The sequence below is a fragment of the Cervus elaphus genome, chromosome 21 (genome assembly GCF_910594005.1).
Source record: "Cervus elaphus chromosome 21, mCerEla1.1, whole genome shotgun sequence".
NCBI classification, from domain to species: Eukaryota; Metazoa; Chordata; class Mammalia; order Artiodactyla; family Cervidae; genus Cervus; species Cervus elaphus.
Genome location: NC_057835.1, coordinates 81,062,454 through 81,088,702, shown reverse-complemented (window position 1 = coordinate 81,088,702; position 26,249 = coordinate 81,062,454). Strand labels below are relative to the sequence as shown.

The 26,249-nt window shown below is 41.7% G+C and overlaps 1 protein-coding gene across 3 annotated transcripts; it reads right to left on the bottom strand.

Annotated features, from left to right (window-relative positions):
* Positions 1 to 707: 707 nt before the first annotated feature.
* Positions 708 to 25,081, bottom strand: IMPA1 (inositol monophosphatase 1). 3 transcript variants are annotated; one of them, XM_043879331.1, is made up of 9 exons: positions 25,059 to 25,081; positions 19,829 to 19,891; positions 19,320 to 19,453; positions 17,496 to 17,600; positions 16,211 to 16,256; positions 13,902 to 14,010; positions 10,768 to 10,876; positions 3,293 to 3,444; positions 708 to 2,282 (listed from the first exon to the last, which is right to left on the bottom strand). In XM_043879331.1, the coding sequence occupies exons 2-9, from the start codon at positions 19,889 to 19,891 to the stop codon at positions 2,167 to 2,169; spliced, it is 834 nt and encodes a 277-aa protein (XP_043735266.1). In that variant the 5' UTR covers positions 25,059 to 25,081; the 3' UTR covers positions 708 to 2,166. The 3 variants fall into 3 exon arrangements, with proteins under 3 accessions (XP_043735266.1, XP_043735265.1, XP_043735268.1); XM_043879330.1 differs by lacking the exon at positions 25,059 to 25,081 and adding an exon at positions 22,722 to 22,819; XM_043879333.1 differs by lacking the exons at positions 708 to 2,282; positions 10,768 to 10,876; positions 25,059 to 25,081 and adding an exon at positions 22,722 to 22,819 and having other exon boundaries at positions 3,295 to 3,444.
* Between the last annotated feature and the right edge of the window lie 1,168 nt (positions 25,082 to 26,249).

The window sequence follows — 26,249 nt, the reverse complement described above, 5'->3', positions numbered from 1 at the left end:
CCGTGAGATTTCCCAGGCCGGCACACTCGAGTGGGTTTCCACCTCCTCCTCCAGGGACCTTCCCGACCCAGGGACTGGACCCGGGTCTCCTGCGCTGCAGGCGGCTTCTTTACTGACGGAGCCCCAGGGAAGCCCAGGTGTACGTTACGTGGACTTCCACCCCAGTATCCTTGCCTGGGGAGGGATTGGATCTGAGAACAGGATTTCTCCGGCTGCGCTGGGTCTCAGTCGAGCACGCAGGCCCCTCTGTCGTGGTGGGCAGGCGTCCCTCTGGTGGTGGACTCAGCTGCTCCACAGCAGCGGAGATCTTAGCTCCCTGACCAGGGCTGAAACCCGAGTCCCCTGAATTGCAAGGGAACTTGGAGATTCTTAACCACCAGACCACCACAGAAGTCCTTTATTTTCTTTTTTTTTCATATTTATGTGAGGGATTAGATTTTAAGTGAGAGATCTGGGCGTTAGCGTGGAGGAGAGACTGGAGGGGCAGTAGTAACTCAAGATTATTGTAACAATTCAGGAGGTAACTGTCCAGGTGTTGCAGTGGAGATGTGGAACTGGAGAAAAATTCCAGAGAGACTTCCTGATACATCTGAACACAACTGGTGGCCAACTGCGTAGGAGGTGAGAGGCACGGGAGGGAAAATATCACCTGTCTGCCTGGGAAAATACTATGAACTAAGAGAAAAAAATGTAAGGAGAGGAAAGGATGGGAGCAGGGATTGAGTTTATTTGGAGACACGTTCAGCATGAGACATCTGCAACACATTGAGAGAGATTTTACTTGGCTTTTGGAAGCATAAGTCTGGATCTCAAGAGAGAGAATTCTAGAATGATGCTATCTATTCAGGGAATTCCCCAGCCTTTGAGTGTGGCTGACTTAAAGAGTCACATCTGCTGAACAGAAAAGAATGGAAGTGAGAGTGACGACTTGAGAGACCAGGTTATAGGAGGCACAGCGGTCTCCTGCTTGCCTCCTCTCTCGGTTCACTTCTTCTGGCGGAAGGCCGTCGCCACGCAATGAGGACCCTCAGCTACGAAGACGGACAGGAAGGCAAGCCTCTGGCCACCAGACAGCAAGGAGCTGCTGCCAACAGCCACACAAGCGAGACTGAGGAGGAGCTTCAGCCCCAGTCAAACCAAGATGCTGCAGCTCCGTTCAACGTCTTGACTGCAAGCGCATGGAAGACCCTTGGGACAGGATCCTCGCGAAGGCGCCCGGGACTGCTGCTCCCAGACTGTGCCGTGGTAAGCAGGCACCATTGGACGCTACTGGGCTCGGGGACCACGTGTTCTGTGCAATAGGAAACCGACACAGGCGGCCACGAGGGTGCGGGGAGAGCGCTGTCTCTGGCCCACTGGTTTCTCCTCGGCTCCAACTGCCGCCACTGTCGATTTAAAACAAACGCACAGCGAGAGTGGTGGGGGGAGTTTTGTTTGGTGCAGTCACTGGAATGGCATGGTAATACGAAATGTTAACAGGAACAGTAACGTGAAATATAAAAAGGATGACCAGATGTTCTTACGTCCAAACCTGAAGTAAAATTACAGAGTGATCAGCTCATTACTTTCCATAGCAACTAGGAATTACTACCTTCAAAATACTCATTCTTTCAATGCTTATTTTTGGATTGCCTCCCATTTGACAGGTACCATGTTTGGTGCTACACTGATGAATAAAACAAGGTTTTCTGCAGAGAAAGAAATCTTGGTCTAGGCAGTATTCATTATATACATCTTACAAATTTACTATGGCTTTTGAAACTAAAGAAAAAATTTTCCAAAAAGTTAACTGTCTCATTAAGAATGCATATGCACAGAAATAGTAAGCCAAAATTTCACAGGCTCATAAATACTTAGAAACTCTAAATTGCTAACTGGCTATTTCAGCTGATGTGATAACCTATCTCACCAACTGCCTGTGTACTTTCCCAAAGTACATTCTTACCACACAGACATTTTTAAAACAATGAACTACTTCATCCACTCTTGCACACCTACTCTTAGTAAAACACAGAACAAGTTGTAGTTTTTAAATATGGACTCTGAAAGCAATTTACACCAATCATATTTTTCAAGTGAAACAGAAGTCCTGAATTTTGTAACACCACGAGCACATCAGAAAACCTGGGGAGACCAACTGTGACTGAATGTGTGAAGCTGTCAGAGTTAATCTTCATCATCTCTTTGAAGAGGTATTATCTGAATTTCTTTGGCTATCCTTTCTGCTAATGTTTTACTGCTTGAAGCAATTACTCTTCGTGACATCAAATCAAATGGTCCACCTAAAATCAAATATGGAAAATGGTTATATCTTGTAAAAAATAATTCCTATAAAACAAGCATAGCAGTATGTACTGTGGTTGATCATAACATTATATATTTTCTATTATCTTGAAAAAAAACTACACTGTGTCATAACCACAATGTTTAAGCTTTGCTAATACATAAATGAGTTTCTCAGCATCTTTTAGAAATCCCAGTTTTGAAGGAAGTAGGGGGTCTGACACACATCATCTTTATTTCATGTTTGGAACCTATTGACAGAAAACCCGAGACCAGGGATCTGCACGCTGCTCTCCTTCCCACCTTCTTAATTCTTTGCTGCTTTTCTCCCAGACAGCTGGTGAACTATTTTAACCCAGGTTCACTCTTTACTTTTAAAAATTTCATCATCAGTGCAGAGAAAGTATGAGACTGCCCTGGGCCAGGGCAGAACGGGTGGTGGAGGAGGCGCATGCTGCCACCACAGCCACCGCTCGAAGCGCTCCTGGTGCAACCTCAGACCCGGTGCCCTTCCAGCCTTTCTCTGTAGCCTCTCAAGAGTTCCTGGTACTCATAGTTGAAGAGGCTTGAAAGTGAGAGTGAAAGTCGCTTGTGACCCCATGGACTATACAGTCCCTGGAATTCTCCAGGCCAGAATATTGGAGTGGGTAGCCTTTCCCTTCTCCAGGGTATCTTCCCAACCCAGGGATTGAACCCGGGTCTCCTGCATTGCAGGCGGATTCTTTACCAGCTGAGCCACCAGGGAAGCCTTGAAGAAGCTTAGCCATTTATTATTATTAATTACACACTACCATTAACTTCTCATTTTTGCCTCTGTTTCCCAATATATGCTATTTTGATTCTGCAGAAAATTACATGGTTTGTGTTGCCTTGAAGAGCTGAAGTGTAAACATTGAAAAAATATTAAAGGGAAACATTAAAAGATACATCTAAAAAAAAGAGGCCATATTTGGAGGACAGTCCCATAGATATGGAAAGAAAACAACGCATTCTGGTTCCGCGGTTTTACCTGTGACATCCAGGAGCACACCGCCAGCTTCAGTCACAATGATGCCAGCACCTGCGACATCCCAGCAGTGAATCCCCATTTCATAATACGCGTCCGCAGCCCCAGCGGCCACCAGGCACATGTTCAGAGCTGCTGTTCCAACACCCCGGATCCTAACAGACAAGACGGGAAAATATAATTATTCAAGTAAGGCATTCCTCCTTAGCTTCAGTTTCAAGTGTGGACTGAGATCACTTGAACCAATCTACCAAATGTTAAAAAAAAAAAAAGGTGGCACTGAATTTTAAAATCAAAACACGTGAAACCTAATTATCATGATACACTATATAAATGACAGAATGAATCCTAACAAACCAGTCAGGTGTGAGGTAGACATTAAAGCGATGACACTTTGGGAAGAAAAACACTGAAGAAAACGCTGTAACTCTGCTGCCACAGCATGCATGCCTCGTCACTGTGGTCAAAACCCGGGGACGACGGCCCCACGACACAAGGAGTCTGTCGGACCTTCGTGCGAGAGCGCCCCTGGTCACCCCCAGTGGCATGGGCATCGGCACGTGTGGCCAGAAGGTGGCAGCCCTGCCGGGCTCTGCTGACATCGGGGCCTTCTCACTGAACCTTGTCCTTGGAAATACACCAAGTCAGGGTGAGTACAGACATCATTTTATCAGCTATTGTAATAATAACTGATTCAGGAAAGAATCATCAATAAATGCTAAAATGATTGATATTTACACATTGAAGTATCTCCCTATAAGATACACAATAATTACAATGGGAAAGATGGCAAGATCACTACTAAGTGATCAAAGTTAGCATCCAGTAATGGGACAAAGGGCGGGCCTGGTGGCTCAGCTGGTAAAGAATCCGCCTGCAACGCGACCTGGGTTCAGTCCCTGGGTCGGGGGATTCCCTGGAGGAGGGCATGGCAACGCGCTGCAGTATTCTTGCCTGCAGACTCCCATGGACAGAGGAGCCTGGCGGGCTACAGTCCATGGGGTCACAGAGAGTTGGATACACACACACACACACACACACACACACACGCACGATGGAACAAAGGTACCCTGTGTCTCCAGACAGAATGCACTGAGGAGGAGGACATAACAGTACTTCTGTTGCATTCCTGCCAAAAATGCATAACCCAAATCTAATCAAGGAAATCCAACAAACTCAAATCAAAACACATGCTATAAAGCAACCGCCCTACATTTTTAAAAAATGTCAAGGTCATAAAAGATAAAGGCTAAGCAACTGTTCCAGATTAAAAGGCATTGATGAGGGCTTCCCTGGTGGCTCAATGGTAAACAATCTGCTTGCCAATGCAGGGATACAGGTTCGATCCTTGGTCCGGGAAGACCCCACGTGCCAAGGAGCAACTAAGCGCAAGCACCACAACTCCTGAGCCAGGGCTCTGGAGCCTAGGAGCGGCAAATCCTGCGCCTCTGCGGGGGCTGTGCTCCCAGAGCAGACGAGCCCCCACAGCGAGGAGCCCCCGCCGCCGCAGCTCGAGAAAGCCCGCGGGCCACAACAAAGACCCAGTGCAGCCAAAGTATACAAATCTTTTAAAAAAAAAAAAAAGGCTTGATGAGAATAACACTTAAAGTGCAGCATATGATACTGGCTTGGACCTTGGATTAGAATTCTTTCAAAACTTAATTGTCACTATATTAGACAATGTATCAAAGCTAATTTCCTGATTTTTATAACTGTGTTGTGGTTATCTTAGAGTATGTCCCTTTTATCAAAAATATACACACTGAAGTATTTAAGAAAAAGGAGTCGCCATGTCTGTAAATTAACTACTTTCAAATGGTTTTTACTCAAACGTCTTCTTTTAATTGTTTGAAAGTGAAAGTGAAGTCGCTCAGTCGTGTCTGATTCTTTGTGACCCCACGGACTGTAGCCCACCAGGTTCCTCCCTCCATGGGATTATCTGGGCAAGAATATTGGAGTGGATTGCCATTTCCTTCTCTAGGGGATCCTCCCAACCCAGGGATTGAACCCAGGTCTGCTGCATTGCAGGTAGATGCTTTACCCTCTAAGCCACCAGGCAAGTCCTCTGAAAATAACACAGTCAGGTCTGTTCACTGAGACCCTTCGTTATTTTTTAAGAAATAAGAGGATTTCACATGTCAGTGATATTGTATGACACATGGAATCTAATTTTTAAAAAATTGAGACAAATGAATTTATTCACAAAACAGAAACTGTACAGATACTGAAAGCAAGCTTATGGTTCACAGGGGAAACATGGGGGAGGGATCCATCAGGGCTTGAGATGAACACACACACGCACTATATGTAGACAGACAACCAACAAGGGTCTACTGTCTAGTACAGCGAACTCTACTCAATATTCTGGGACAACCCATGTGAGAAAGGAATCTAAAAAAGAATGAATATGGATGTACATAACTGAATCACTTTGCTATACACCTGAAATAAACACAACACTGTAAATCAACTATACTCCAATAAAATTAAAATTAAAAAAGAAATAATGTGATATCTGTTTTGTATCTAAAAAATAAATATAAACTAGTACTGTGCCTAGTACACCCTTCATGCCAAAGCAATTTAACAACAAAAAAGGACCAGAATTACATGATGCCCTTGATTTTAAATACATTTTACCACCTACAATTTTACTATATATCAAAATTAAGAACTAGCAATTCCAAAAATGTCCATAGATATATAAACCCAAATTAACGTTATGGCTTTTTTCAGTTTATCAAGAATGGTGTACTTTCCTCCTTTCTCAGGGGATATGTGATAGTTCATACCTCACATCACAGAAAGAAAACACCAAGATCTTCCACAAATCATCTCTTGGCATTCTACTCAGACACTGAACCCTGGGCTGGAAGACCAACGCTAGATGAAATGCTTCTGTCTACTTCTGATGTATCTCAATAGCTCTCTGGCAAAAGGTCTTTTGATCAGTAAGTATATTCTTTTATGGGTAAGTATTACTAAAGATAGTACTTAATCACCAAACAATTGAGGCTGTGGCCTAGATTTTGCAAATGTGTTCTGTCTGAATCCCATGTTAGTCTGATCCTCCTTTACAGTTAGGATGGTATAGAGCTAAAAAGAACCTATCCATCTTCAGAATCACAAAGATTTGAGTTTGCTTCCCTGCTCAGCTGCTTAAAAACTGTAATTTTGAAAGAAGTTTCTTCTTCAAATTTTAGTCTTCTTGTCATCGAAATAGGGATACCAACTTGGCTACAGCTGCAATGATCAGAAACAACAGAAGCAAAGCACCCCGCCGAGGGCCTAGCAGATTAAAGGGTCTCAAAAGAGGAGCCAAGTCATGATCAAATCATTCCCTAAAGCAACACACAAGAAACATCATTGAAGTAAACAAATATAGTGCATTTCATTAAATGAATCTCCCCAAAAAGGGAAATGGGATCCATAATGATTTACTTTGCCTCATAAATGTCATTTACAATTAATATACAATTATACTTCCACTTAAAATAAAGGAGGTGGTGAGGTTCCCTGGTGATCTAGTGGTAAAGAATCCACCTGCCAATACAGGGGATGTGGGTTCAATCCCTGGTCTGGGAAGACCCCACACTCCATGGAGCAACTAAGCCTGGACACCACACCTACTGACCCACGTTCCAGAGCCCGTGAGCCACACTCCTGAAGCCCGGGTGCTCCAGAGCCCTTGAGCCACACTCCTGAAGCCCGAGTGCTCCAGAGCCCGTGAGCCACACTCCTGAAGCCTGGCTGCTCCAGAGCCCGTGAGCCACACTCCTGAAGCCCGGCTGCTCCAGAGCCCATGAGCCACACTCCTGAAGCCCGGGTGCTCCAGAGCCCGTGAGCCACACTCCTGAAGCCCGGGTGCTCCAGAGCCCGTGAGCTACACTCCTGAAGCCCGGATGCCCCAGAGCCCGTGAGCCACACTCCTGAGCCCGTGTGCCCTACAGCCTGTGGCCCACGGTGGAGAGCAGCCCCCGCTCGCCACAACGAGAGAAAGCCTGAGCACGGCAACAAAGACCCAGCACAGCCAGAAATAAATAAATAAGTCTTTAAAAAGTAAAAGAAATGAAAAATCCTGAGAAATGAAAGAGAAAATGACATGCCAATCCCTGTCTCCTACACCTAACAGGGATTCCTAACAGAAATTACACAGAAGAAGAGAACTAAGGGAAGCAGAAACTCTGAAACCAGGAACCCAGATCACAAAGTGAACAGAAATGGAAAAAAGTAGACACAGCTGCACGTAACTACAGTGAAACATCAAACATCATTAATAATAAAGTGTTTGGGTTTTTTCTGGCTGATAAACTTTCTCTGCAAAAGGAAAAGTAAGCACAGAAGTGAATGAAATAAAAGAAGGAAAAAATAACATAAGAGATAATAGAACTCAGAAATGAAGAGGAATAAAAAAAGACAAAACCTTATCAAAAATTAAGACTGAATCACAAGGTACCCTTAAAGAGAAGAGATGCAAATGAAAACTTGAAAAAGGGCAGCGAGAAAAAAAACAATAAAAGAAAGTAAAAGGGGCCAGAGAGAAAGTAACAGAAGAGAAGATACAAAGGAGGTTGAATGTTCCTGCTGGTGTCTTTGAAGAAGAAAATGAAAGCAGCATAAGTGAACTAATATTTAAAATTCAAGAAAACTTGCTAGAAAAAAAGAAAGAGAGACATTAATCTATCGATGAAAGGGAGAAAACCATCCCACAACAAGCAACTCTAAGAATTCCAAGATATATCCTTATAAAAGTGTCAGCCATGAAAGATTAAAAGAAAAAAAAATTTCTCAGAGACTCCAAACAAAACATGAAATAATTCAAAAGTCAATTAATCAGACTGGCATCAGATTTCTCAAAAACAACATACAAAGCAAAGCAACAGTGAAACAGCATTTTTAAAGAAATATTCTTCATACTTTCTTTCACTAAGGATGTTCTATCCAGCCAAGCTGTCCTTGGAGTTTTAAGACCATAGGAAAACAGTTAGGAATATGCCAGAAATCATGGAATACCATGCACAGGTGCCCTTCCCAAGAAATCTACTAGAGGATGAGCTTCACCAATACAAAGGTGATAGGTGTTAAAGCAAAAAAAAAGAGACCAGTCTTGAAAATTCCCTGAGCAGACCAAATCAGTTTAGTCATGAAAACAAAGGTTAATTTAGCACATTTTACAAAAGTAACTAGACCTGGATCATCTCTTGCTTATGCTTCTGAAAATTACAAGCAAACTTAAATTGTTTCTCAAGGTGGATATGAGTTAACCACTAATCAATTCCCTATCATTTAAGAAAATTCTATTATAGTCAATCATTTTGAAGAATAACTAGTCACTGCCTTCTTACTGTATAAGCTGCTTTACAACAATGCATGGCTGAGCCTCATCCCATGTTTTGGTCTGGGTGTTCCTGGTTTGCAAAGTGTCTTTTTGTGCATAATAAAAATTGAATTCAGTGATTCAGTGGTTTTACTTATTTCTGAACTTCTGACACCAAGAAAACTTCACAGGACAGTGACCATTTTATAAAGGAAAAACTAAGACCACAGGATGGGACTATGCGTGAAACAATATGTAGTAATAATATGCCTGATAAATTAGAAAGAATGCAAGTTAAATAACTTAATAAAAAAAAAAAACTAGATTGAGAGGGAGAGAAAAAGAGAAAAGCAGAGTAAAATCACTGAATGTTATATAGGCAACAGGCTAAGCAGTTCTGGAGTCTTTACAGAACTAACAGAATGGTTAAGTAAGAAAAGAGAATATTAAGGGCATTATAAACAGTTTTAATATAAAAGAAACCCATGAGAATAAAATTGAATCTTTTATAAATAGAAAAAGAGAGAAAAAAAAGAGGATACACTAAATAAGTACAGAGTACTTAACATAAAACATAACATAATATACAAATCACAATACAATTACAACATAATACAAAATTGAGACCAAACAAAATGGTCATATAAATAAATGAACAAGCCTAACTTTTTTATTAAAAAGAAAAGATTTTCAAATTGATTATAGAGCAAAACTCCACTCTATGCTGTATTCAAAAGGTGCACTTAAAATGCACTGATTTCAAAAACACTAAAAATAAAGGTGGACAAAGATTAACCGGACAAATGCAAACAATTAGACTTCAAGTCCAAACATCAAAGTACAAACTGTACTTTTTTCCAGTGTATATAGAAGTTCCACAAAAACTGATCATATACTAGGCCCAAAGGGAACATAAAGCTCCATAAAATTTATTTATTACAATGTAATAAAACTATAGATTAAAAAAAAAAAAACTAAGAAAACACAAAAAGCATTTCCCCATGGAAGTTTAAGAATACAACTCTTGGGTAAAAGGGGAAATACAAACAGAAGTTACAAATTTTGTGAAAAATAATTGCAATGAAAACACATCAAAATCTGTGGGATACATTTAAAGCAGCAATCAGATAAAAACTCACAGCCTAAATACTCACCTCAATAAAAATCAAAGCATAAAAATAAATTCTCTACTTAAAAAGGAAAAAAAAAACCAGGAAACAACAAAATGAATGACAAGAAAGCACAATGATGAAAACAATAAAGCAGGGAGGATAAAGACAGCAGACCAGATTAATAATCAAAATCCTGGTTCTTTCTTTAAAAAAAAAACACTGACAAACGGCCAAGTAATTTAATCAAGATTTAAAAAAAAAAAAAACAAATAACATAAAATAAGAAATGATAAGGGGGGGAGAAAACTACTGACACAGACAGGTCAGAAATGAACTGTAAGAGTCTACCTTGCCTACCTTGTGCAAATAACTTGAAAACTTAGAGAAAGTGGGTAACGCTCAGGCTACGGAAATGTTCCAGGTTAAAGGTGGTGAAATAGACACGACAACCAAATGTAATGCTAACCCTAGACTGAATCTTGCCCTGGAGGAAAAAAATGCTATAGAAGACATAGATTAGCTGACAAAACTAAGTATGTGTGGATAGATAAAGCTATGAAGTCAATAGTTGTACTGTGGCTACAGAAGAGAATATCCCTATTCTTAAGAAATAACAAACTGAATTATGTAGGGGTAAAGAGCCACACACTAAGTAATTTATCATGAAATTGCTGAAGGGGAAAAAAGGAGAATATTTACACAAACACACACACATACACAAAGAAAGAGACAGAAAAGAAGGAATGAGAAAATGATAAAGCAGTGGGTACAATGTTAACAATAGCTGAATTGTTTCTTATAGGTTTTTAACTGCATACTGCTGTTTCTTATAGGTTTTTATTTCTGCAAGGTTTTTAAAATTTCAAATTATTTTCAAATAAAGGTTTTTAAAAAAATCACATTTTAAAATTAGAATTACGGTACTGACTCCATGTCTATTAATTAAAAGTTCATTTCTAAATAAAAATTCATTCCTTAGAATGTCAAATTATCTATAGCATTAATATAATAGAATATTCAACTTCAGGGGTAAAGTAAAAAGAGCTTACCCATGGATGGGAAGGCAAAGAAGCCTTTCCATATTAGAAAGAATAATTCTCACAGTTTCTGGTGTTCTGGAAGAGCCCAACTCTGTCACCAAGAGAGATTTGGTAACATCTAAAAGAAAAAGTTTCAAATAATTACTACAGTTTATAAATAAGAACCTGACAAAAAAATTTGACAGTGTAGCTCAACAAATTGGACATTTTTATCCTTCTTCCTAGTTGAATCATATTTGTTTCTTTCTAAGGCTTTAAATATTTATGAATTCTTCTTCTCTTCTAGTCATTTTATCATCATTTTTATAATCATCAAAAGGCATCTAGCTTCTTAGCCTACCTCCCCAAAAGTGCAGAATATAACCAGTTTGCCTACACGCATGATACATTTAGCCACCAAATGCCTTACATATGTTTTTAAAAAGTAGAATTTAAAAATAATTTATATATAGATTTGAAATAAAACAAAAATTAAAATTAAATGGTACCACAGTTAAGTGAAGAAGAACTAAAGAGGCTCTTGATGAAAGTGAAAGAGAAGAGTGAAAAAGTTGGCTTACAACTCAACATTCAAAAAAGGAAGATCATGGCATCTGGTCCCATCACTTCATGACAAATAGATGGGGAAACAATGGAAACTGTGAGACTATTTTCTTGGGCTCCAAAATCACTGCAGATGGTGACTGCAGCCATGATATTAAAAGATGCTTGCTCCTTGGAAGAAAAGCCATGACAAACCTAGACAGCGTATTAAAAAGCAGAGATATCACTTTGCCAACAAAGGTCCATCTAGTCAAGGCTATGGTTTTTCCAGTAGTCATGTATGGATGTGAGAGTTGGACTGTAAAGAAAGCTGAGCACCTAAGAACTGATGCTTTTGAACTGTGGTGTTGGAGAAGACTCATGAGAGTCCCTTGGACTGCAAGGAGATCCAACCAGTCCATCCTAAAGGAAATCAGTCCTGAATATTCATTGGAAGGACTGATGTTAAAGCTGAAACTCCAATACTTTGACCACCTGATGTGAAGAACTGACTCATCTGAAAAGATTCTGATGCTGGGAAAGATTGAAGGCAGGAGGAAAAGGGGATAACAGAGGATGAGATGGTTGGTTGGCTTCACCGACTCAGTGGACATGAGTTTGAGTAAGCTCCAGGAGTTGTGACGGACAGGGAGGCCTGGTGTGCTGCAGTCCATGGGGTCGCAAAGAGTTGGACATGACTGAGCGACTGAACTGACTGACTGACTGTTGGTAGAAATGTAAACAGGTGTAACCACTATGGAAAACAGTACGGAGGTTCCTCAGAAAATTAAAAATGGAGTTGCCATATGATCTAGGTGGACATATATCCACACAAAACTGTAATTCAAAAAGATACATGCACTCCTACCTTCACCGCAGCACTATGTACAACACCTACGATATGGAAGCAACCTAAATGTCCATCAACAGATGAATGGATAAAGAGGATGTGGTACATATATACAATGGAATATTACTCGACCACAAAATAATGCCGTTCGCAGCTACATGGACGAACCTAGAGGTTATCATACTAAGAGAAGTGAGAAAGATAAAAACAAACAGAGTCTAAAACATGACACAAATGAACATACCTATGAAACAGAAAGCGGCTCAGATACAGAGAATGGCCTTGGGGTGGCCCAAGGGGAGAAGAGGTGGGGCAGGGGAGGAGTGGGAGTCTGGGATTGCGAAATGCAAGCTACCACATATAGAACAGATAAACAAGGCCCCATACAGCACAGGGCACCACGCTCAACATCCTGTGATCAACCACAACGGAAAAGAATGTGGAAAAGAATACAATGTGTACAATGGAACCACTCTGCTGTATAGCAGAAATTCACACACTGTAAATCAACTATACTTCAATAAATTTAGTCATCTGACCTCCATTTACTAACTTGACAAATTATCCAGTGCTTTCCATTTTCTCTTTGAAGCACTGTGACCAAAGCTCAGGACACACTCAACCCTCCTGGCTCACAGGCTACTCTTGGGACACCTCACACTTCACCTCCGCCCACAGCTGAGATGTGCCCGCCAGCTTGTTCCAAGCCTTGTTTATAACTGTGAACTCTTCTAATGATCACATAACCTGTTTAAGTGAAAGAAATAACAGAAGAGCGGAAAGAGTTCTTTCTATGAAAGCTGCCACATTCCTTCAATTCTAAGATGCACATTTTTTTCACATGTTAACATCTCGAAAATTAGAATGTATCTTCTAATCTCTGGGGTCTTAGAGTTCAATAAAAAGAAAACAAATTCAAAATCTGCCCTCAAATTAAGAGTCTGAGGAGAAAAATTATAAAAGCGGAGGAGGATTCTAATAAAGTTTTTGCTGCACATAAAAGAATCTGAAAAAAAAAAAAAAGAAACGAAACGAACCTGCAAGTGTAAACTGTGGAAAATGTTGGGATTGCTTTAGGGAAGGTAAGTGCCTCTAAAACACAGTGAGCTGCCCCAGAGAAAGCAGACTTAAAAAGGCCAATCACTATGCTCATTACAAAAAGTTTTATGCCTCATTTAAAAAAAATTTATCGAAGTATAGTTGATTTACGATGCTGTGTTAGTTTCTGTTGCACAGCAGAGTGATTCAGTTATAGCTTTATATATATATGTGTGTATCTAGGTATTCTTTTCCGTATTCTTCTCCATTATGGTTTACCATGGGACCCTGAATATAGTTCCCTGCGCTATACAGTAGAAAGGTGCTCTTTACCCATCCTTATATATAATAGCTTTATGTCCCATTTTTAATGATTCCCAACTTGAAGGGCCTTTTCTCTTTCAATTTACTAATAACTAGTCCCAGTGGCATCAGAGCAGAGGAATTCTAGAAAGAATCTGAGACGCAGGGCTGAAGCAATGACCCAACAGCGCCGTGCGGTGGGAGGCACGCTCGCTCCCCAGGGCCCCTGACAAGGCCGCAGCCTTGCGTACACGCCATCTGCTCGCTGTACTTGCCTCCCCAGCTTCCATGACCGCGTCCACAACTGTGGTCACGATGAGAAAGTACAGAGAAAACACACACACTTATGAGTCAGGTCACACTTGGAGAACACCAAGGTTACCGTACGAGTGTGTGGTCTGAATCACACCAAACATGAGGGTGAACCCACCTTCTTGGTGTGAAACCTGCAGTTTCTGCCCATTACAAAAGGCACCTCTTCCTTTCCGGCCAGTGTACATCTTATCCTCCAGGCAACTGTACACAATTCCAAACTCCATCTGTGGAAGGAACAACGCAAGCTTTCTTTACCAAACCTGAGCATTTTTCTTCATTCAATCAATACTTTTTCTAAGAAAGCAGCAAGAATATCTGGTACGTTAATGTTTTTAAACGGCTAGACTGTGGGCTATTTGAAATGCTAATTCCCAGCTGAGCCGAGGAAGAGGTCATCAGGTCTGAACCCTGAGTCTCCTCCCATCAGTTTCCAAACTCAGGGCGTACATTTTGACCTCTCTCCTTCCCGCCTCAGATGAAGGCAGATCTTCCCTGTTTTCTAAGGTGACTCCTTCCTCCTGTGTCACACTTCTCTGAAAACCTGCTCCATCAACGGATCTCTGTCTCTTGGGCTCTGATTCTGGTACTTTCTCGCCAGAATGACCCTCCCTCACCAGGCCTTCATTACCTTCTCCTGTTCTCCTCACTGCCACAGAGTGGTCTAGACTTTGCGTCTCTCATTCTCTTTCTACATCACAATCTGGCTTCTGCTCTGATCATGCATCTCTTGAAACTCCCTGCAAAGAGATCGTGAATGGACTCTCATGGACCAAGTGTCTTCTCTGAAGATCTGGAGGCTGCGGACCACCAACAGTTAACCCCATACTCTGTGCTCCTGGTGCTGTCCTCCTCCCGCTGCTCTCTCTTGGGGTCACTTTTTCTTCTGACTTTCCTCTCTGCCTAACCCCCAACAGTTGTGTGTCTCAGCCGTTTTCACCCTTCCTTTTCTTCCAATTCCCTTTTAGCTCTCTTGATTCTTACAGGCTTTTTCTTTCCAGTCCACAAAGTCAACTACCCTTATAGGTGTGGCTCCCACCAACCCCATCAACGCAGGTCAGGAGCTGTGCTTCGGAACCTAGGCTTGCAGAAACCTCACCCACAGAGGTCACGCTCCCTCGCAACCTGATCGTGCATGCCTCAGTCCTTCCCCATGAGTCAGTTTTATCTTGTAAACACTTCCTGATTTTGGCTATTTCCTCAGTTATTCTCACCACCTCCATCTCAGTTCAGAATTGCCCACCCCTCTGGTGTGACCTCGAACGGTGCTGGAATTATCTGGCACTCTGCACTGAAAAACCTCTCCTGGTTTCCAACCACCTCAAAGCCACTAAGTGTTCCGGCACAGACAGACCACATGGCCTCATGGCCTGACCACAGCAAGCTCACCTCGCCAGTTCTGCTGCAACCATTTCCAGAGTTTCACTCACAACGATCATCTCACTGTCGCCCATACACATCCTGCCCATCCCCAGACTGTTCTTTCTGATTAAAATACTTTCCTTTTCTTCTTTACCTGGAAAATTCCCAATATGACCCAACTCACATGACCAAATTCTAACACCCCTTCAATTTATTATGAAGATTTCCTCAAACCGCTGCTGACAGGATGCGTTACACCCTCTTCACGTTCTTACTTTTTATTTTTTCGTAGTTCGACGTCTAACTTTTGCACTGAACTGGGAATTCAACAGTCCAGAATGGATAATAAGAGAAATGCTCACTTATCTCCTTTTGAAGGTTCTCACTGATTAATACAATCCTGTGCCTAAGATTTCATTTGCACTAATTTATGGTTTTTTTTTTTAATTTATGTTTTTATTTTCAGGGTTTTCTTAACTCTTTTGTGTACATGTTGATCAAATATATCGCAAGCTCCTTGAAGACAGTTATGTAAGGTGTTATGTAATGTTAAATATCATTCATTTTTTTATTAATCAAATACTCAAACAGCATGGAAATGCAATAGGTGTAGAGTGTACGCTACTGGGCTTTAGATATAGTAAGTATTTAGGTTCCTGAATATACTCTGTATTTTCTCATTACACTTGGCCCCTACCACTTCCTGGTCTTTCCCTTCACTAAATGTCTACTAAAGCATTCCTAGCTCAGCACCCAACTCTTCCATTAAACATTTCAGATCCTATATCAACTTCTATCATATTCACATATATAATGGTGATTAAATACTGAATCATATTTCAGTTACTTGTGCATATTTTTTCCTTGTAAAATCTTCTCAGAAGACACTACATTTTCTTCACTGGGAAAAAGTATCACAAGTTTAGCAGGTCTGTACTTTATTTCAAAATAATGGTACTACATATATTGAATAGAGACAACCTAAATTTATCATGGAGACTCGTTTACTCTTTCTCAGAAAACAACAGGAAGGCATTTTACCAACCATAAATTTAAACAACATACCTTTTTATTTACCACAAAGCCAATTGAAACAGCTACAAAAGGAAATCTTAAAAAAACAAAACAAAACAAAACACAAATTTACCAAGGTAGAACTTATTTTCAACAAACTTTTTTTCATGATATAACTGCTTACAATTTTTCTCCTATCAATAGTCTCATCCCTTCCCAGAACTGTGTGTATAGTATGCAACCCTCTGTATAAGTGCAGGGCAGGGGTAGAGGAATACACAGATGCATACATGCAGAATGCTTCTATAGGCACGAGACAGCTCTGAAAGGATTCACAAGAAACTGATAACAACAGCTGCCTCCGGAAACAGATTCTGAGAAGCTGGGGTTGGAAGTGGGAAGGCCACTTAGCACCACATGCCTTTCTATACTTTTTGAATGCCAAGTTCCACGAATATAGCTTAAAGGTCAACAAAAATGGGATCATACTATCCACTGTACTATAATCTTCTGTATGTTACCTCATATCATGAGCATCTTTCTGCAGTAACATTCTATCATATATAGATCCTACCTCTTAGCTTTATGGCTTTAACAGTTCTATTCGTAAAGATACATACAGCCACATACGACAACTTCAAATATAACAACTATGTGTCATCCCACCAAACTCAACTACTTGTTGAAACTCTTAAATCCATCAGGCTTTCTTCTATATATCTGGACTTATATACTTAATTTGTGTCTATATATATATATTTTTTTTTTCCCCTACATATTCTTCTCAGCATATACTGAATTACATACTTACTTTGTGCCAGGCACTATGTTAAGTTTTTATATAAATGTACAACTCATTAAGCCCCATTAACAATTCTATGAGGCAGGTACCATCAATGTGCCCATTTTAGGGAATGAAAAAAATAAAACTGAGGCTTAAAAAGATTAAGTTAACTTGCCCAAGGTCACAAGGTCACATGTTCTAAACCCATGCTCTTTCTAAAGTTTTTTCTCCTGGATTAAGTGTACTCTATAAAGGCACACTCTAGTACTGAGTTAGTCAGTTCCTTAATTGATTTCAAAGCAGCAATGTTGCTTGCATACATCTTTATGTGGTTTCAACAATGAGAAAAAGAATGGTGAACAGAGCACTTGACTGCACATGTCTATAACATTAATAGTTCATTACCTCATCCACAGCTGAGGAAAATTATGCATAACATATTTTACAACTACAGAATTCTCTAAAGTATATGTGGTAATGAAAACCATATTGAACAGTTCATTCAGTTAATACACGAACAGTAATTACAATATTAAAATTTTAAAAACATACCCGTGTACAAAGTTAGTTGTTCCATCAATAGGATCAATGATCCACGTAGGGTTGTCAGTTAAGATACTTTTTTCCCCAGCTGCCACAGATTCCTCACCAATGAAACTAAAAGCAAATATGACAAATTCTGAATCTTTACAGTTTTCAACAATTTTCAAACCTTTAGTCTACTATAATACAGAACAAAAGTCTACACAACTACACTTTTCTATTGTTTTTCCCGCAGACAGATGAAAGTGAGAAAATTTTATTTCCCCCAGAACAAGTCATGTGAAATATGACAGAATTCAAAATTCTCAAATGTATTACTAAGATAAGAAAAGACACATGCTGAAAAAGGCTTTTATTGCAGATGATAACTTACTAAGGAAATGTGGAGGTTTAAGTCTACCAATTCTCTCATAACCCTCTCTTCAAGAGGTAGAGCTTAATGTCCCTTGCCTTGAGTGTGAATCTGGACTTAGTGACTCGTTTCTAACCAAAAGAACAACGTGTACGTGACAACGTGCAATTCTGAAGACTCTTTGACAAAATGACACTGAGGTTTCTGTCTTATTCACTCTATTTTTCCACCTTCCCCTTCCCTCTGTTTTCTAGGTGAAGCCGCTCACCACACTATGAGCCGCTCTGTGGAGGGGCCCACATGGTGAAGAAACTGAAGGAAGCTGCCAGCAGACAAGCCATGAGGAACTGAGGTCACCAAAACCATAAGCAAATGGATCCTTCAGCCCCGGTTGAGCCTTGAGGAGATCGACAGTTTGACTATAACTCTATGAGACCCTCGCCAGAACCATGCAGTCCAGCTACTCCCGTATTCCTGATCCTAGAAAACTCTATGTTATCTAGAGCTGCTAAGTTTTTAAAGAGTAACTTGCTATGCAGCAATAGATAATACAGAGAACATGAAATAAGTTAAAGAGAAAGAAAATCACCCACCAAAATCACTGTATCAATATGCATTCCTAAAACACACTACACAGTAAATGTCAGGTGAACTCTGTAAATGATGTCTGAATTCATTGGATTTCTTCTTTCCTTTCCTACTTTCTCTGTTATTTATGTCCTTTATTCAAAACTGAAAAGTCCTAATAATCATTACCATGAATTTCTTTTGTCTTTTTCTCTTAGCTATAAACCTTTTTACTAAGAGAAAGCATATGCAGATTTAAACAATTTTTTTTCTCCTCAGTGGCTAAAATACCAGGAAAGGCCAATGGCATGATGAAGATGAACTGGCAAATGACAATGTTAAAACTTTTAAAACGATGACAGTATTTCAGTTATATTTCTGTGTCCGTAAGAGAGACAGATTTTAGTATTTTCTCTCAAACTCAAAGCTACCACTCCTTTAGCACCTAAAAATGTTTGCAATATAGAGAATAAAACTGAACTTTCAAATCTTCTCTATGACAGACATTTGTCACATTAACTTCCCAGCATCCAACACTCCTCTTTCTATAAAGGAATCCAAATATCCTCTGTTCACTGCTCCCTGGAAGTTTGTGCTTAGGGAAAAAAACCTAAGTTCAGCAAGTGATGTTTTTGCATATGATTTGTAACCTTGAGCTAATGGGGTAAGACATCCAAAGAGAGTAGTCAGGAGTGAGGCAGCTTCTAAACGATGGCGCCTAACACTGACCCAACCCTAACCAGCTCTGCCTTCCTTCCTGGTTGCTCAGTCCTACTCTCAGGGATTCTGACACCCTCCAAATAAACTCCAGTTCAGCGTAAATTAAGGACAGTCAATTTCTGAGTCTAAAGTAAAAAGTCTTGGACTCCAACCTAGATTTCATTTTTATCACATGAAACTGACATAAGCAATACCTGTGAGATGGATATTTTTCCTTTATGGATGAGATAAGCATTTTTTCAACTTTTTGGTCAGTAGCAGTTACCAAATCAGCCGGAGAACTTTTAACCATAATATTCATTTCATTCTTGAGAGCTTCACGAACCACCTAAAAAGATATGTTTTGGTAAGCAAATAAGAAAAGCATATAAGTCATTTTAAATCAAATTAAAAGATGAATAATAGAAATGATCTGAAACAATCAATCAGTCTGGAATGGTATTCTTAAATATTTCTTGCCACAGTGTATATAAAATAAACCCTTAGTGGTTATGACTTTCTACGTATAAAACCATAGACTCTTACAACCAATTTTAGATATACAACTGTTACTACAAAACGTTTAATGACATAAAATGGAAGTATTCACCCATTAAGTAAACTGAAAACAAATCCAGATCAATAAAAATACATTGTTTTGTTTAAGAAGGCAACCACATACTGCCCACATCCATCACATCATAGCTGAGATTTCAGTTCGTACCTCACCAGCTTGTCCTGCTAGGGTTACTGCATAATCCATGCATTCCTGCCAAGGATCAGCCATCTTCTCAACAAATTCAAAACATACAAAGACAAAGCAGTTACAAATTGCTTAAAAAGTCTTAATTACAGAAGTTCATTCACAAAAACATCTCAATTTGCAAAATACTTCCATTCAGGATTCACCCTCCTCCGGATTCTAGAATTCTCTTTTTTTTTTTTTCTCAATATTCATTCACAGGTCCATTAAGAAACATTTTTAACCTAGCCTCATTCACTTCTATTGTAGAAACAGTTTCATAACAAAAAGTATTCTATGAAAGTGTTTCTCAAAGGGCCCATACCATATCACACTTTAAAAAAACAACAATCATCTGAGGAATGGAGAAGAAATGACACAATAAATATTCTAAAAGATAGATGCATATTTGGGTTTAAGAATAAAGTAAAAATTAGAAAAAGAATACAGAGAACAGTCAGCCCTCAGTATCTGCAGTTTTGGCATCCATGGATTCAACTGACTATGGATGGAAATTAAAGAAGTTTTAAAGGGAAGGGGGAGAAAGCACTAATTGAGTATGGTGCTTTGTACATGTAAAATTATTTTTAAAGATATTGTAAAGATGAAGAACTTAAAGCTCAGTGAATATAACTAATCTGCCTAAGGTTTTGTAGACAGATGACACAACCAGAATTTGAACTCAATTCTGAATCGAAAGTCCACTGCTCTTTCCACTGTGACATTCTGAGGAAAGAAAATTCCAGGACTAAAAAAACATATAAAGCTAAAAATGAATTGCCCCAGGTTTCAGAGAGGGCAAAAAATACAACAGTTTTGTCTTCGGAACTGTCCAACTTTCCACTGACTTTTTACAGAGAAGACTAAAATAACTCACCACAGGCTTAACCACACTCCAAAATCTGTACCTAGGACAGTGAAGCTTTTTAAGCTGTCAGACTCAGAAATGTGTGGCATCATTTATAAAGCAACCCTAATTGTTTAATCTTTACAGTTGAGAATAACTGACAGAGTTTCACCCTGGAGACTGGTCTGAAATCCCAATCATGGTGTTCACAGTATCGGAATGGGGATGAGAGGGGATGGGGGTGGGGGCAAAAGACAGATACTTTCAGCTGTTTCTGCTAGCTCTTTCTTCTTATTATATATATTATATGCGTGTGTGCTCAGTCGTGTCCGACTCTTTGCAACCTTATGGATTGTAGCCCTCCAGGCTCCTCTGTCCATGGGGTTCTCCAGGCAAGAGTACTGGTGTGGGTTGCCACTTCCTTCTCCAGGGGATCTTCCCAACCTAGGGATCAATCCAGGGTCTGCTGCAACTCCTGCCTGGACTAGCAGATTCTTTTACCACTGAGCCACGTGAGAAACCTGTTTCTTAATATAAGCATTTAAATGATTTTAGAAGGAAGCCACTTTTTGAGTTACTCAGAGCAGTTCAAGAATTGTTTCTAAGATCTTCTTTCTTCTTTCCATTCTTACTCCCGTCCCCTTCTTCTAGGCTTCAACAGAACTGGATGTTCTCACGGTGAATCTGCTTTCTAGAGGGAAACTGTGCTTAAGCCACTCATATCTCCCCCTTCTCACAGCACTGATATGTGTAACTCCTACCAATTCTTCCAGGCTCATTTCAAAAGTTACCCTTTCTTCTGGGGGTTCTCCACCCAGAGGCTGTACTTGTTCAATCAGTTGAGAGCTATGCATTGACTATTTATTCAACGAGAAGCACCTAACAGGAGAACACTGACCTGGTCTTAGGTACCAGAAATGATTTCCCTAAGAACACGATTCAACCAAGATTTGAAGGACTAACTCAACTGCAGGACTCCTGGTATGTGAAGAAGAACCAAAAGGCCTAAGTGACAGCTCAGAGATTAAGAGGAACAGGAGGAGGGATGTGGCTGGGGGTCGTGCCATGGTGATTACCCCTTAGAGGCATGATTTCGATTTGAGAGCCATGAGGCATCATTACTTGTGGGCTGCAGAACAAGACGGACGGGAGGGTTGAGGGAGGAATGGACGGTAGGGAAACGCTCTGGGAGGAAAAGGTGAGGGCACTCAACAATAGAGTGGATACGGACCATGGAGAAGGGGGAGAGTTTAATGAGGCCCAGATTTCCCACTTAGGCAAATGAATGGATAACGGTGACATCAACCGAAACATGGAACGATAGAAGACAGGCAAATCTGAGATCTGGGTAAGAGATGGGGAAATCAAAAGTTTAATTAGGAGAGCGTGAGGAGCCTTTGTGAAGCCAAAAGGAGAGGTCCATTAGGCCGCTGACCACACGGATCCTGACCTCAAAAGAGAAGTACGGCCTGCAGATACAAACACGTAAGTTACGTGAGCAGGCAGCCACTGAGCGCCGCCTCTGACTGACATTCTGAGGAGGCCGCCCCGCCCGGAAGCCCACCGGCCGCCGTCCGTCATTCCTGGCGCACTCGGGGGTCTTCCCCACACTTCTCAGCTGTGTGCGCGCCTTTGCCTTCCAACCAGTCTTACGACAAGCCCAAAGGCAGCACCGCCTTCGTCTGCTCGGAGACGAACCCCTGAGGCGCGGTGGACGTCTCTGCCCCGCTCGCCGCCTCCTGCCGCCCGTCCGCGGCGGCGCGACACGCGGTAGGGGGCTGGCGGAGACCACCCGCCCCGGACACGGCCGGGCCTCTGGGCTCCTCTGGGATCGGCGAGGCGAGAGCCAGTGGGTCACCCCGCACCCGCCGCTCAGAGGCCCCGCGGCGCGGGGGTCGTCCCGGGCTCTCAGCCGGGGCCTCCGCGCCGGGCGCCCCCGGCCGAGCCCACCCCCCGCCCCGGCCCGCGGGGCCGTGGGCGCCAGCCGCCCCCATGCCCGCCCAAGTGCAGCGGGGAGACCGGGCTCACCTCAGGGCGGCGGGCGCACCAGCCTGTCAGACGCTCGTCGCTTCCGCAGCGAGAGGGCAGCGGGAGGAGGGGAGCTGGAGCGTCCGCCCGACAGGAAGTCCGGTCCTGGGCGGGGCCTGCTCATGCCCCGCCCACACCGTGCACCCCTGCGCCCAGCCCCCAGCCCCCAGCCCCCAGCCCCCAGCCCCCAGCCCCCAGCCCCAAGCTCCGCGGCTCAAAGCTACCAGAGGCGCCCCGCCCTGCCTAGGCCTTCGGGGTCTGGCACCTTCTCTTTCATTTGTGCTTCTTTCTCCTGTCCATACATTTGTCTGTAATTAAAAGAAAATTCCTCTCTATTTTGCCATCTCTCGCGTCTTTCATTCCTTCCCGTTTTCCTATTTCCATTTCTTTCTCCCTGTCTTTTATTCCATCCTGTGGATGTCTCTAGCTTTACAGCTTTTGTTAAACCTATGCTGCGTGAAAGAGGAGAGTGAAAACGTTGGCCTAAAACTCAACATTCAGAAAACGAAGATCACAGCATCTGGCCCCATCACTTCATGGGAAATAGATGGGGGAACAGTGGAAACGGTGAGAGACTTTATGCTTTTGGGCTCCAAAATCACTGCAGGTGATGACTACAGCCATGAAATTAAAAGACGCTTGATCCTTAGAAGTAAAGCTATGACCAATCTAGACAGCATATTTAAAAGCAGAGACATCACTTTGCCGACAAAGGTCCGTCTAGTCAAAGCTATGGTTTTCAGAGTAGTCATGTATGGATGTGATAGTTGGACTATAAAGAAAGCTGAGCCCCGAAGAATTGATGCTTTTGAACTGTGGTGTTGGAGAAGACTCTTGAGAGTCCCTTGAACTGCAAGGAGATAACCAGTCCATCCTAAAGGAAATCAGTCCTGAATATTCATTAGAAGGACTGATGCTGAAGCTCCAATACATTGGCCACCTGATGCGAAGAACTGACTCACTGGAAAAGACCCTGATGCTGGGAAAGATTGAAGGTGGGCAGAGAAGGGGATGACAGAGGATGAGATGGTTGGATGGTATCACCAACTCAATGGACAGGAGTTTGAGTAAGCTCTGGGAGTTGGTGACAGACAGGGAAGCCTGGCGTGCTGCAGTCCATGGGATCACAAAGAGTTGGACACGACTGAGTGACTGAACTGAACTGATGCTGTGTAAACCTACACTATATGTTTGCGTGTTGTAGGGGTTCATAAGGAGCCTCTTCCAAATGTTCCACTTTTGCAAGAGGATTATTTTGAGCTAAAGGCAAAGGAGACCTGGTGAATGCAAGAGAAATTACTGTCCCTCCCTTAACTACCCAGAAGAATTTAAATTGGGGGGTTTTCTCAGAAAACAGTTTATTACTGGAGATATAATTTATCTAAAGGGCCCTTCTAAATGGTAGGGCAAATATCTAATTACCAAACATCTACTTTTCTTACCATTCTCCTATCCTTGGAAGCTCCCAGGACCCATCCCATTCCTTAACTCAGGATGGTATATCAGTTCAGTTCAGTCACTCAGTTGTGTCCGACTCTTTGCGACCGCATGAACCTCAGCACGCCAGGCCTTCCTATCCATCACCAACTCCTGGAGTTTACTCAAACTCATGCCCATCGAGCCGGTGATGCCATCCAACCATCTCATCCTCTGTCATCCCCTTCTCCTCTCACCTTCAATCTTTCCCAGAATTAGTGTCTTTTCAAATGAGTCAGTTCTTCGCATCAGGTGGCCAAAGTACTGGAGTTTCGGCTTCAACATCAGTCCTTCCAATGAACACCCAGGACTGATCTCCTTTAGGATGGTATATAGTCCTCATTTTGCTTTTCTGCCTCTGACCCTCTCCTGCATGTGGGGTCTCTGGCCCTCTTGTGTTTGTGGAATTCTCGTAAGTATAAAACTAAATTTGATTTTCTCCTGCTACCTCTGTCTCATGTCATTTTAGGGCTTCCCTGATGGCTCAGCTGGTAAAGAATCCGCCTGCAATGCAGGAAATCTGGGCTCGATCCCTGGGTTGGGAAGATCTCCTGGAGAAAGCAAAGGCTACCCACTCCAGTATCCTGGCCTGGAGAATTCCATGGACTGTATAGTCCATGGGGTTGCAAAGAGCCAGACATGACTGAGCAACTTTCATTTTCATGTCAATTTAATTCTTAGTCCAGCCAGAAGAACTTAGAAGGTTTCCTAGAGTCAAGTTTTCTTTCTTCCGAACAATATATTCTAGTTAACCCATGATTAATAGAGAGTTGAGAGATAGACAGATAGGTATTTCTTGGCCAGAACCAACTGCCCCTATTAAGAATTCTTTTGGTTACTTACCGTTTACTGAGGACTTACCAAGCGCCAGGCACTTGTGTTTTCACATGCATTATTTTACTTGAATGTTGCGACAGTTCTGTGAGAAGATATATTCAGCTGCATCATATGGATGAGGAAACTGAGGCTCAGGGAGGTTATTTATCCTCAAGTCACACAGCAAGAGGAAAGCGTAGAAAACACTGACTCCAAAGTCCACACTCAGGGAATGTGGAGTGTTGGCATGATGAGGTTGCATCACATGAGGTGCAAGGACTAGTCTACGGTCCTTAAAATGTTTCCTCTTCTTGAAATAACACATCTGGCATGATACAGTCTTACCATCTTAATGCATATGGCAATGCACAGATACAAGATGTCACAGCAGGATCAAGGAAGCAGGTTATTTGGCTTTTTGTATTTGCAGTGATTTCTTCTCTTAGCTTGAGCAGAAGATGGGATACTGTGACCAATGTATTGCAAATGAGAATTCTCAAAGGTGAATGACATGAAGCATGGGACCAATCCTCAAACCTCACAAAGAGCCAGAACTTTGTCTCCTTCGAAAGAAGGATGCTGTATCTGATTTGACAACCTTGATTTGTCTAATAAAAGTTGCTTTTGTTTTCTTGATGAAAAAAATAACTTCAGCAATTAGATTTTTGGCTCTTCATTGTCAGTTATCTTAAAAGAATAATCTTGCCAACTATGTGATGACAAGTGTTGGGTTTTAACCAAATAAAATTTTCCAGGCATTTGCAGAAATGTCATGAGTCCTCTTTAAACCTCATTTAAATAAATATGGTCCCACTGCTTTGGCAAGGCTGCTAAAATCAGAGTACTGGAAGTGAAATAAGATGGATGGACTATCTCACTCCTTCAAATTAAAACTATTTCAAGCTCCCTACCTCAAATGAGTAGAAAGTACAGCCTTTTTCTAGGGGCCTCAGCTGCTACTTTACAATTGTCAAGTAACTTGGAAATTTCTCAGTCCAAGGAAGCTGTTCTGCTTTCAGATGCCTGACCGAAAGTGAAATGAAGAGTCCTCTAGGGCACAGGGAGGTCTGGTGCTCAGATCTGGTTTTGGCGGCATTGCACACTGGCTCCCCGCTATCCACAAGGCTTTTGTCCAGCGCTGAGCAGTTTAGATAGCTGCGGAGACCTGGTGCCTGGTGCATTGCTCTTGGCTTCCCAAAGGGGAAATTTTTAAAGTTACAGTCACGCCTGCAGGCT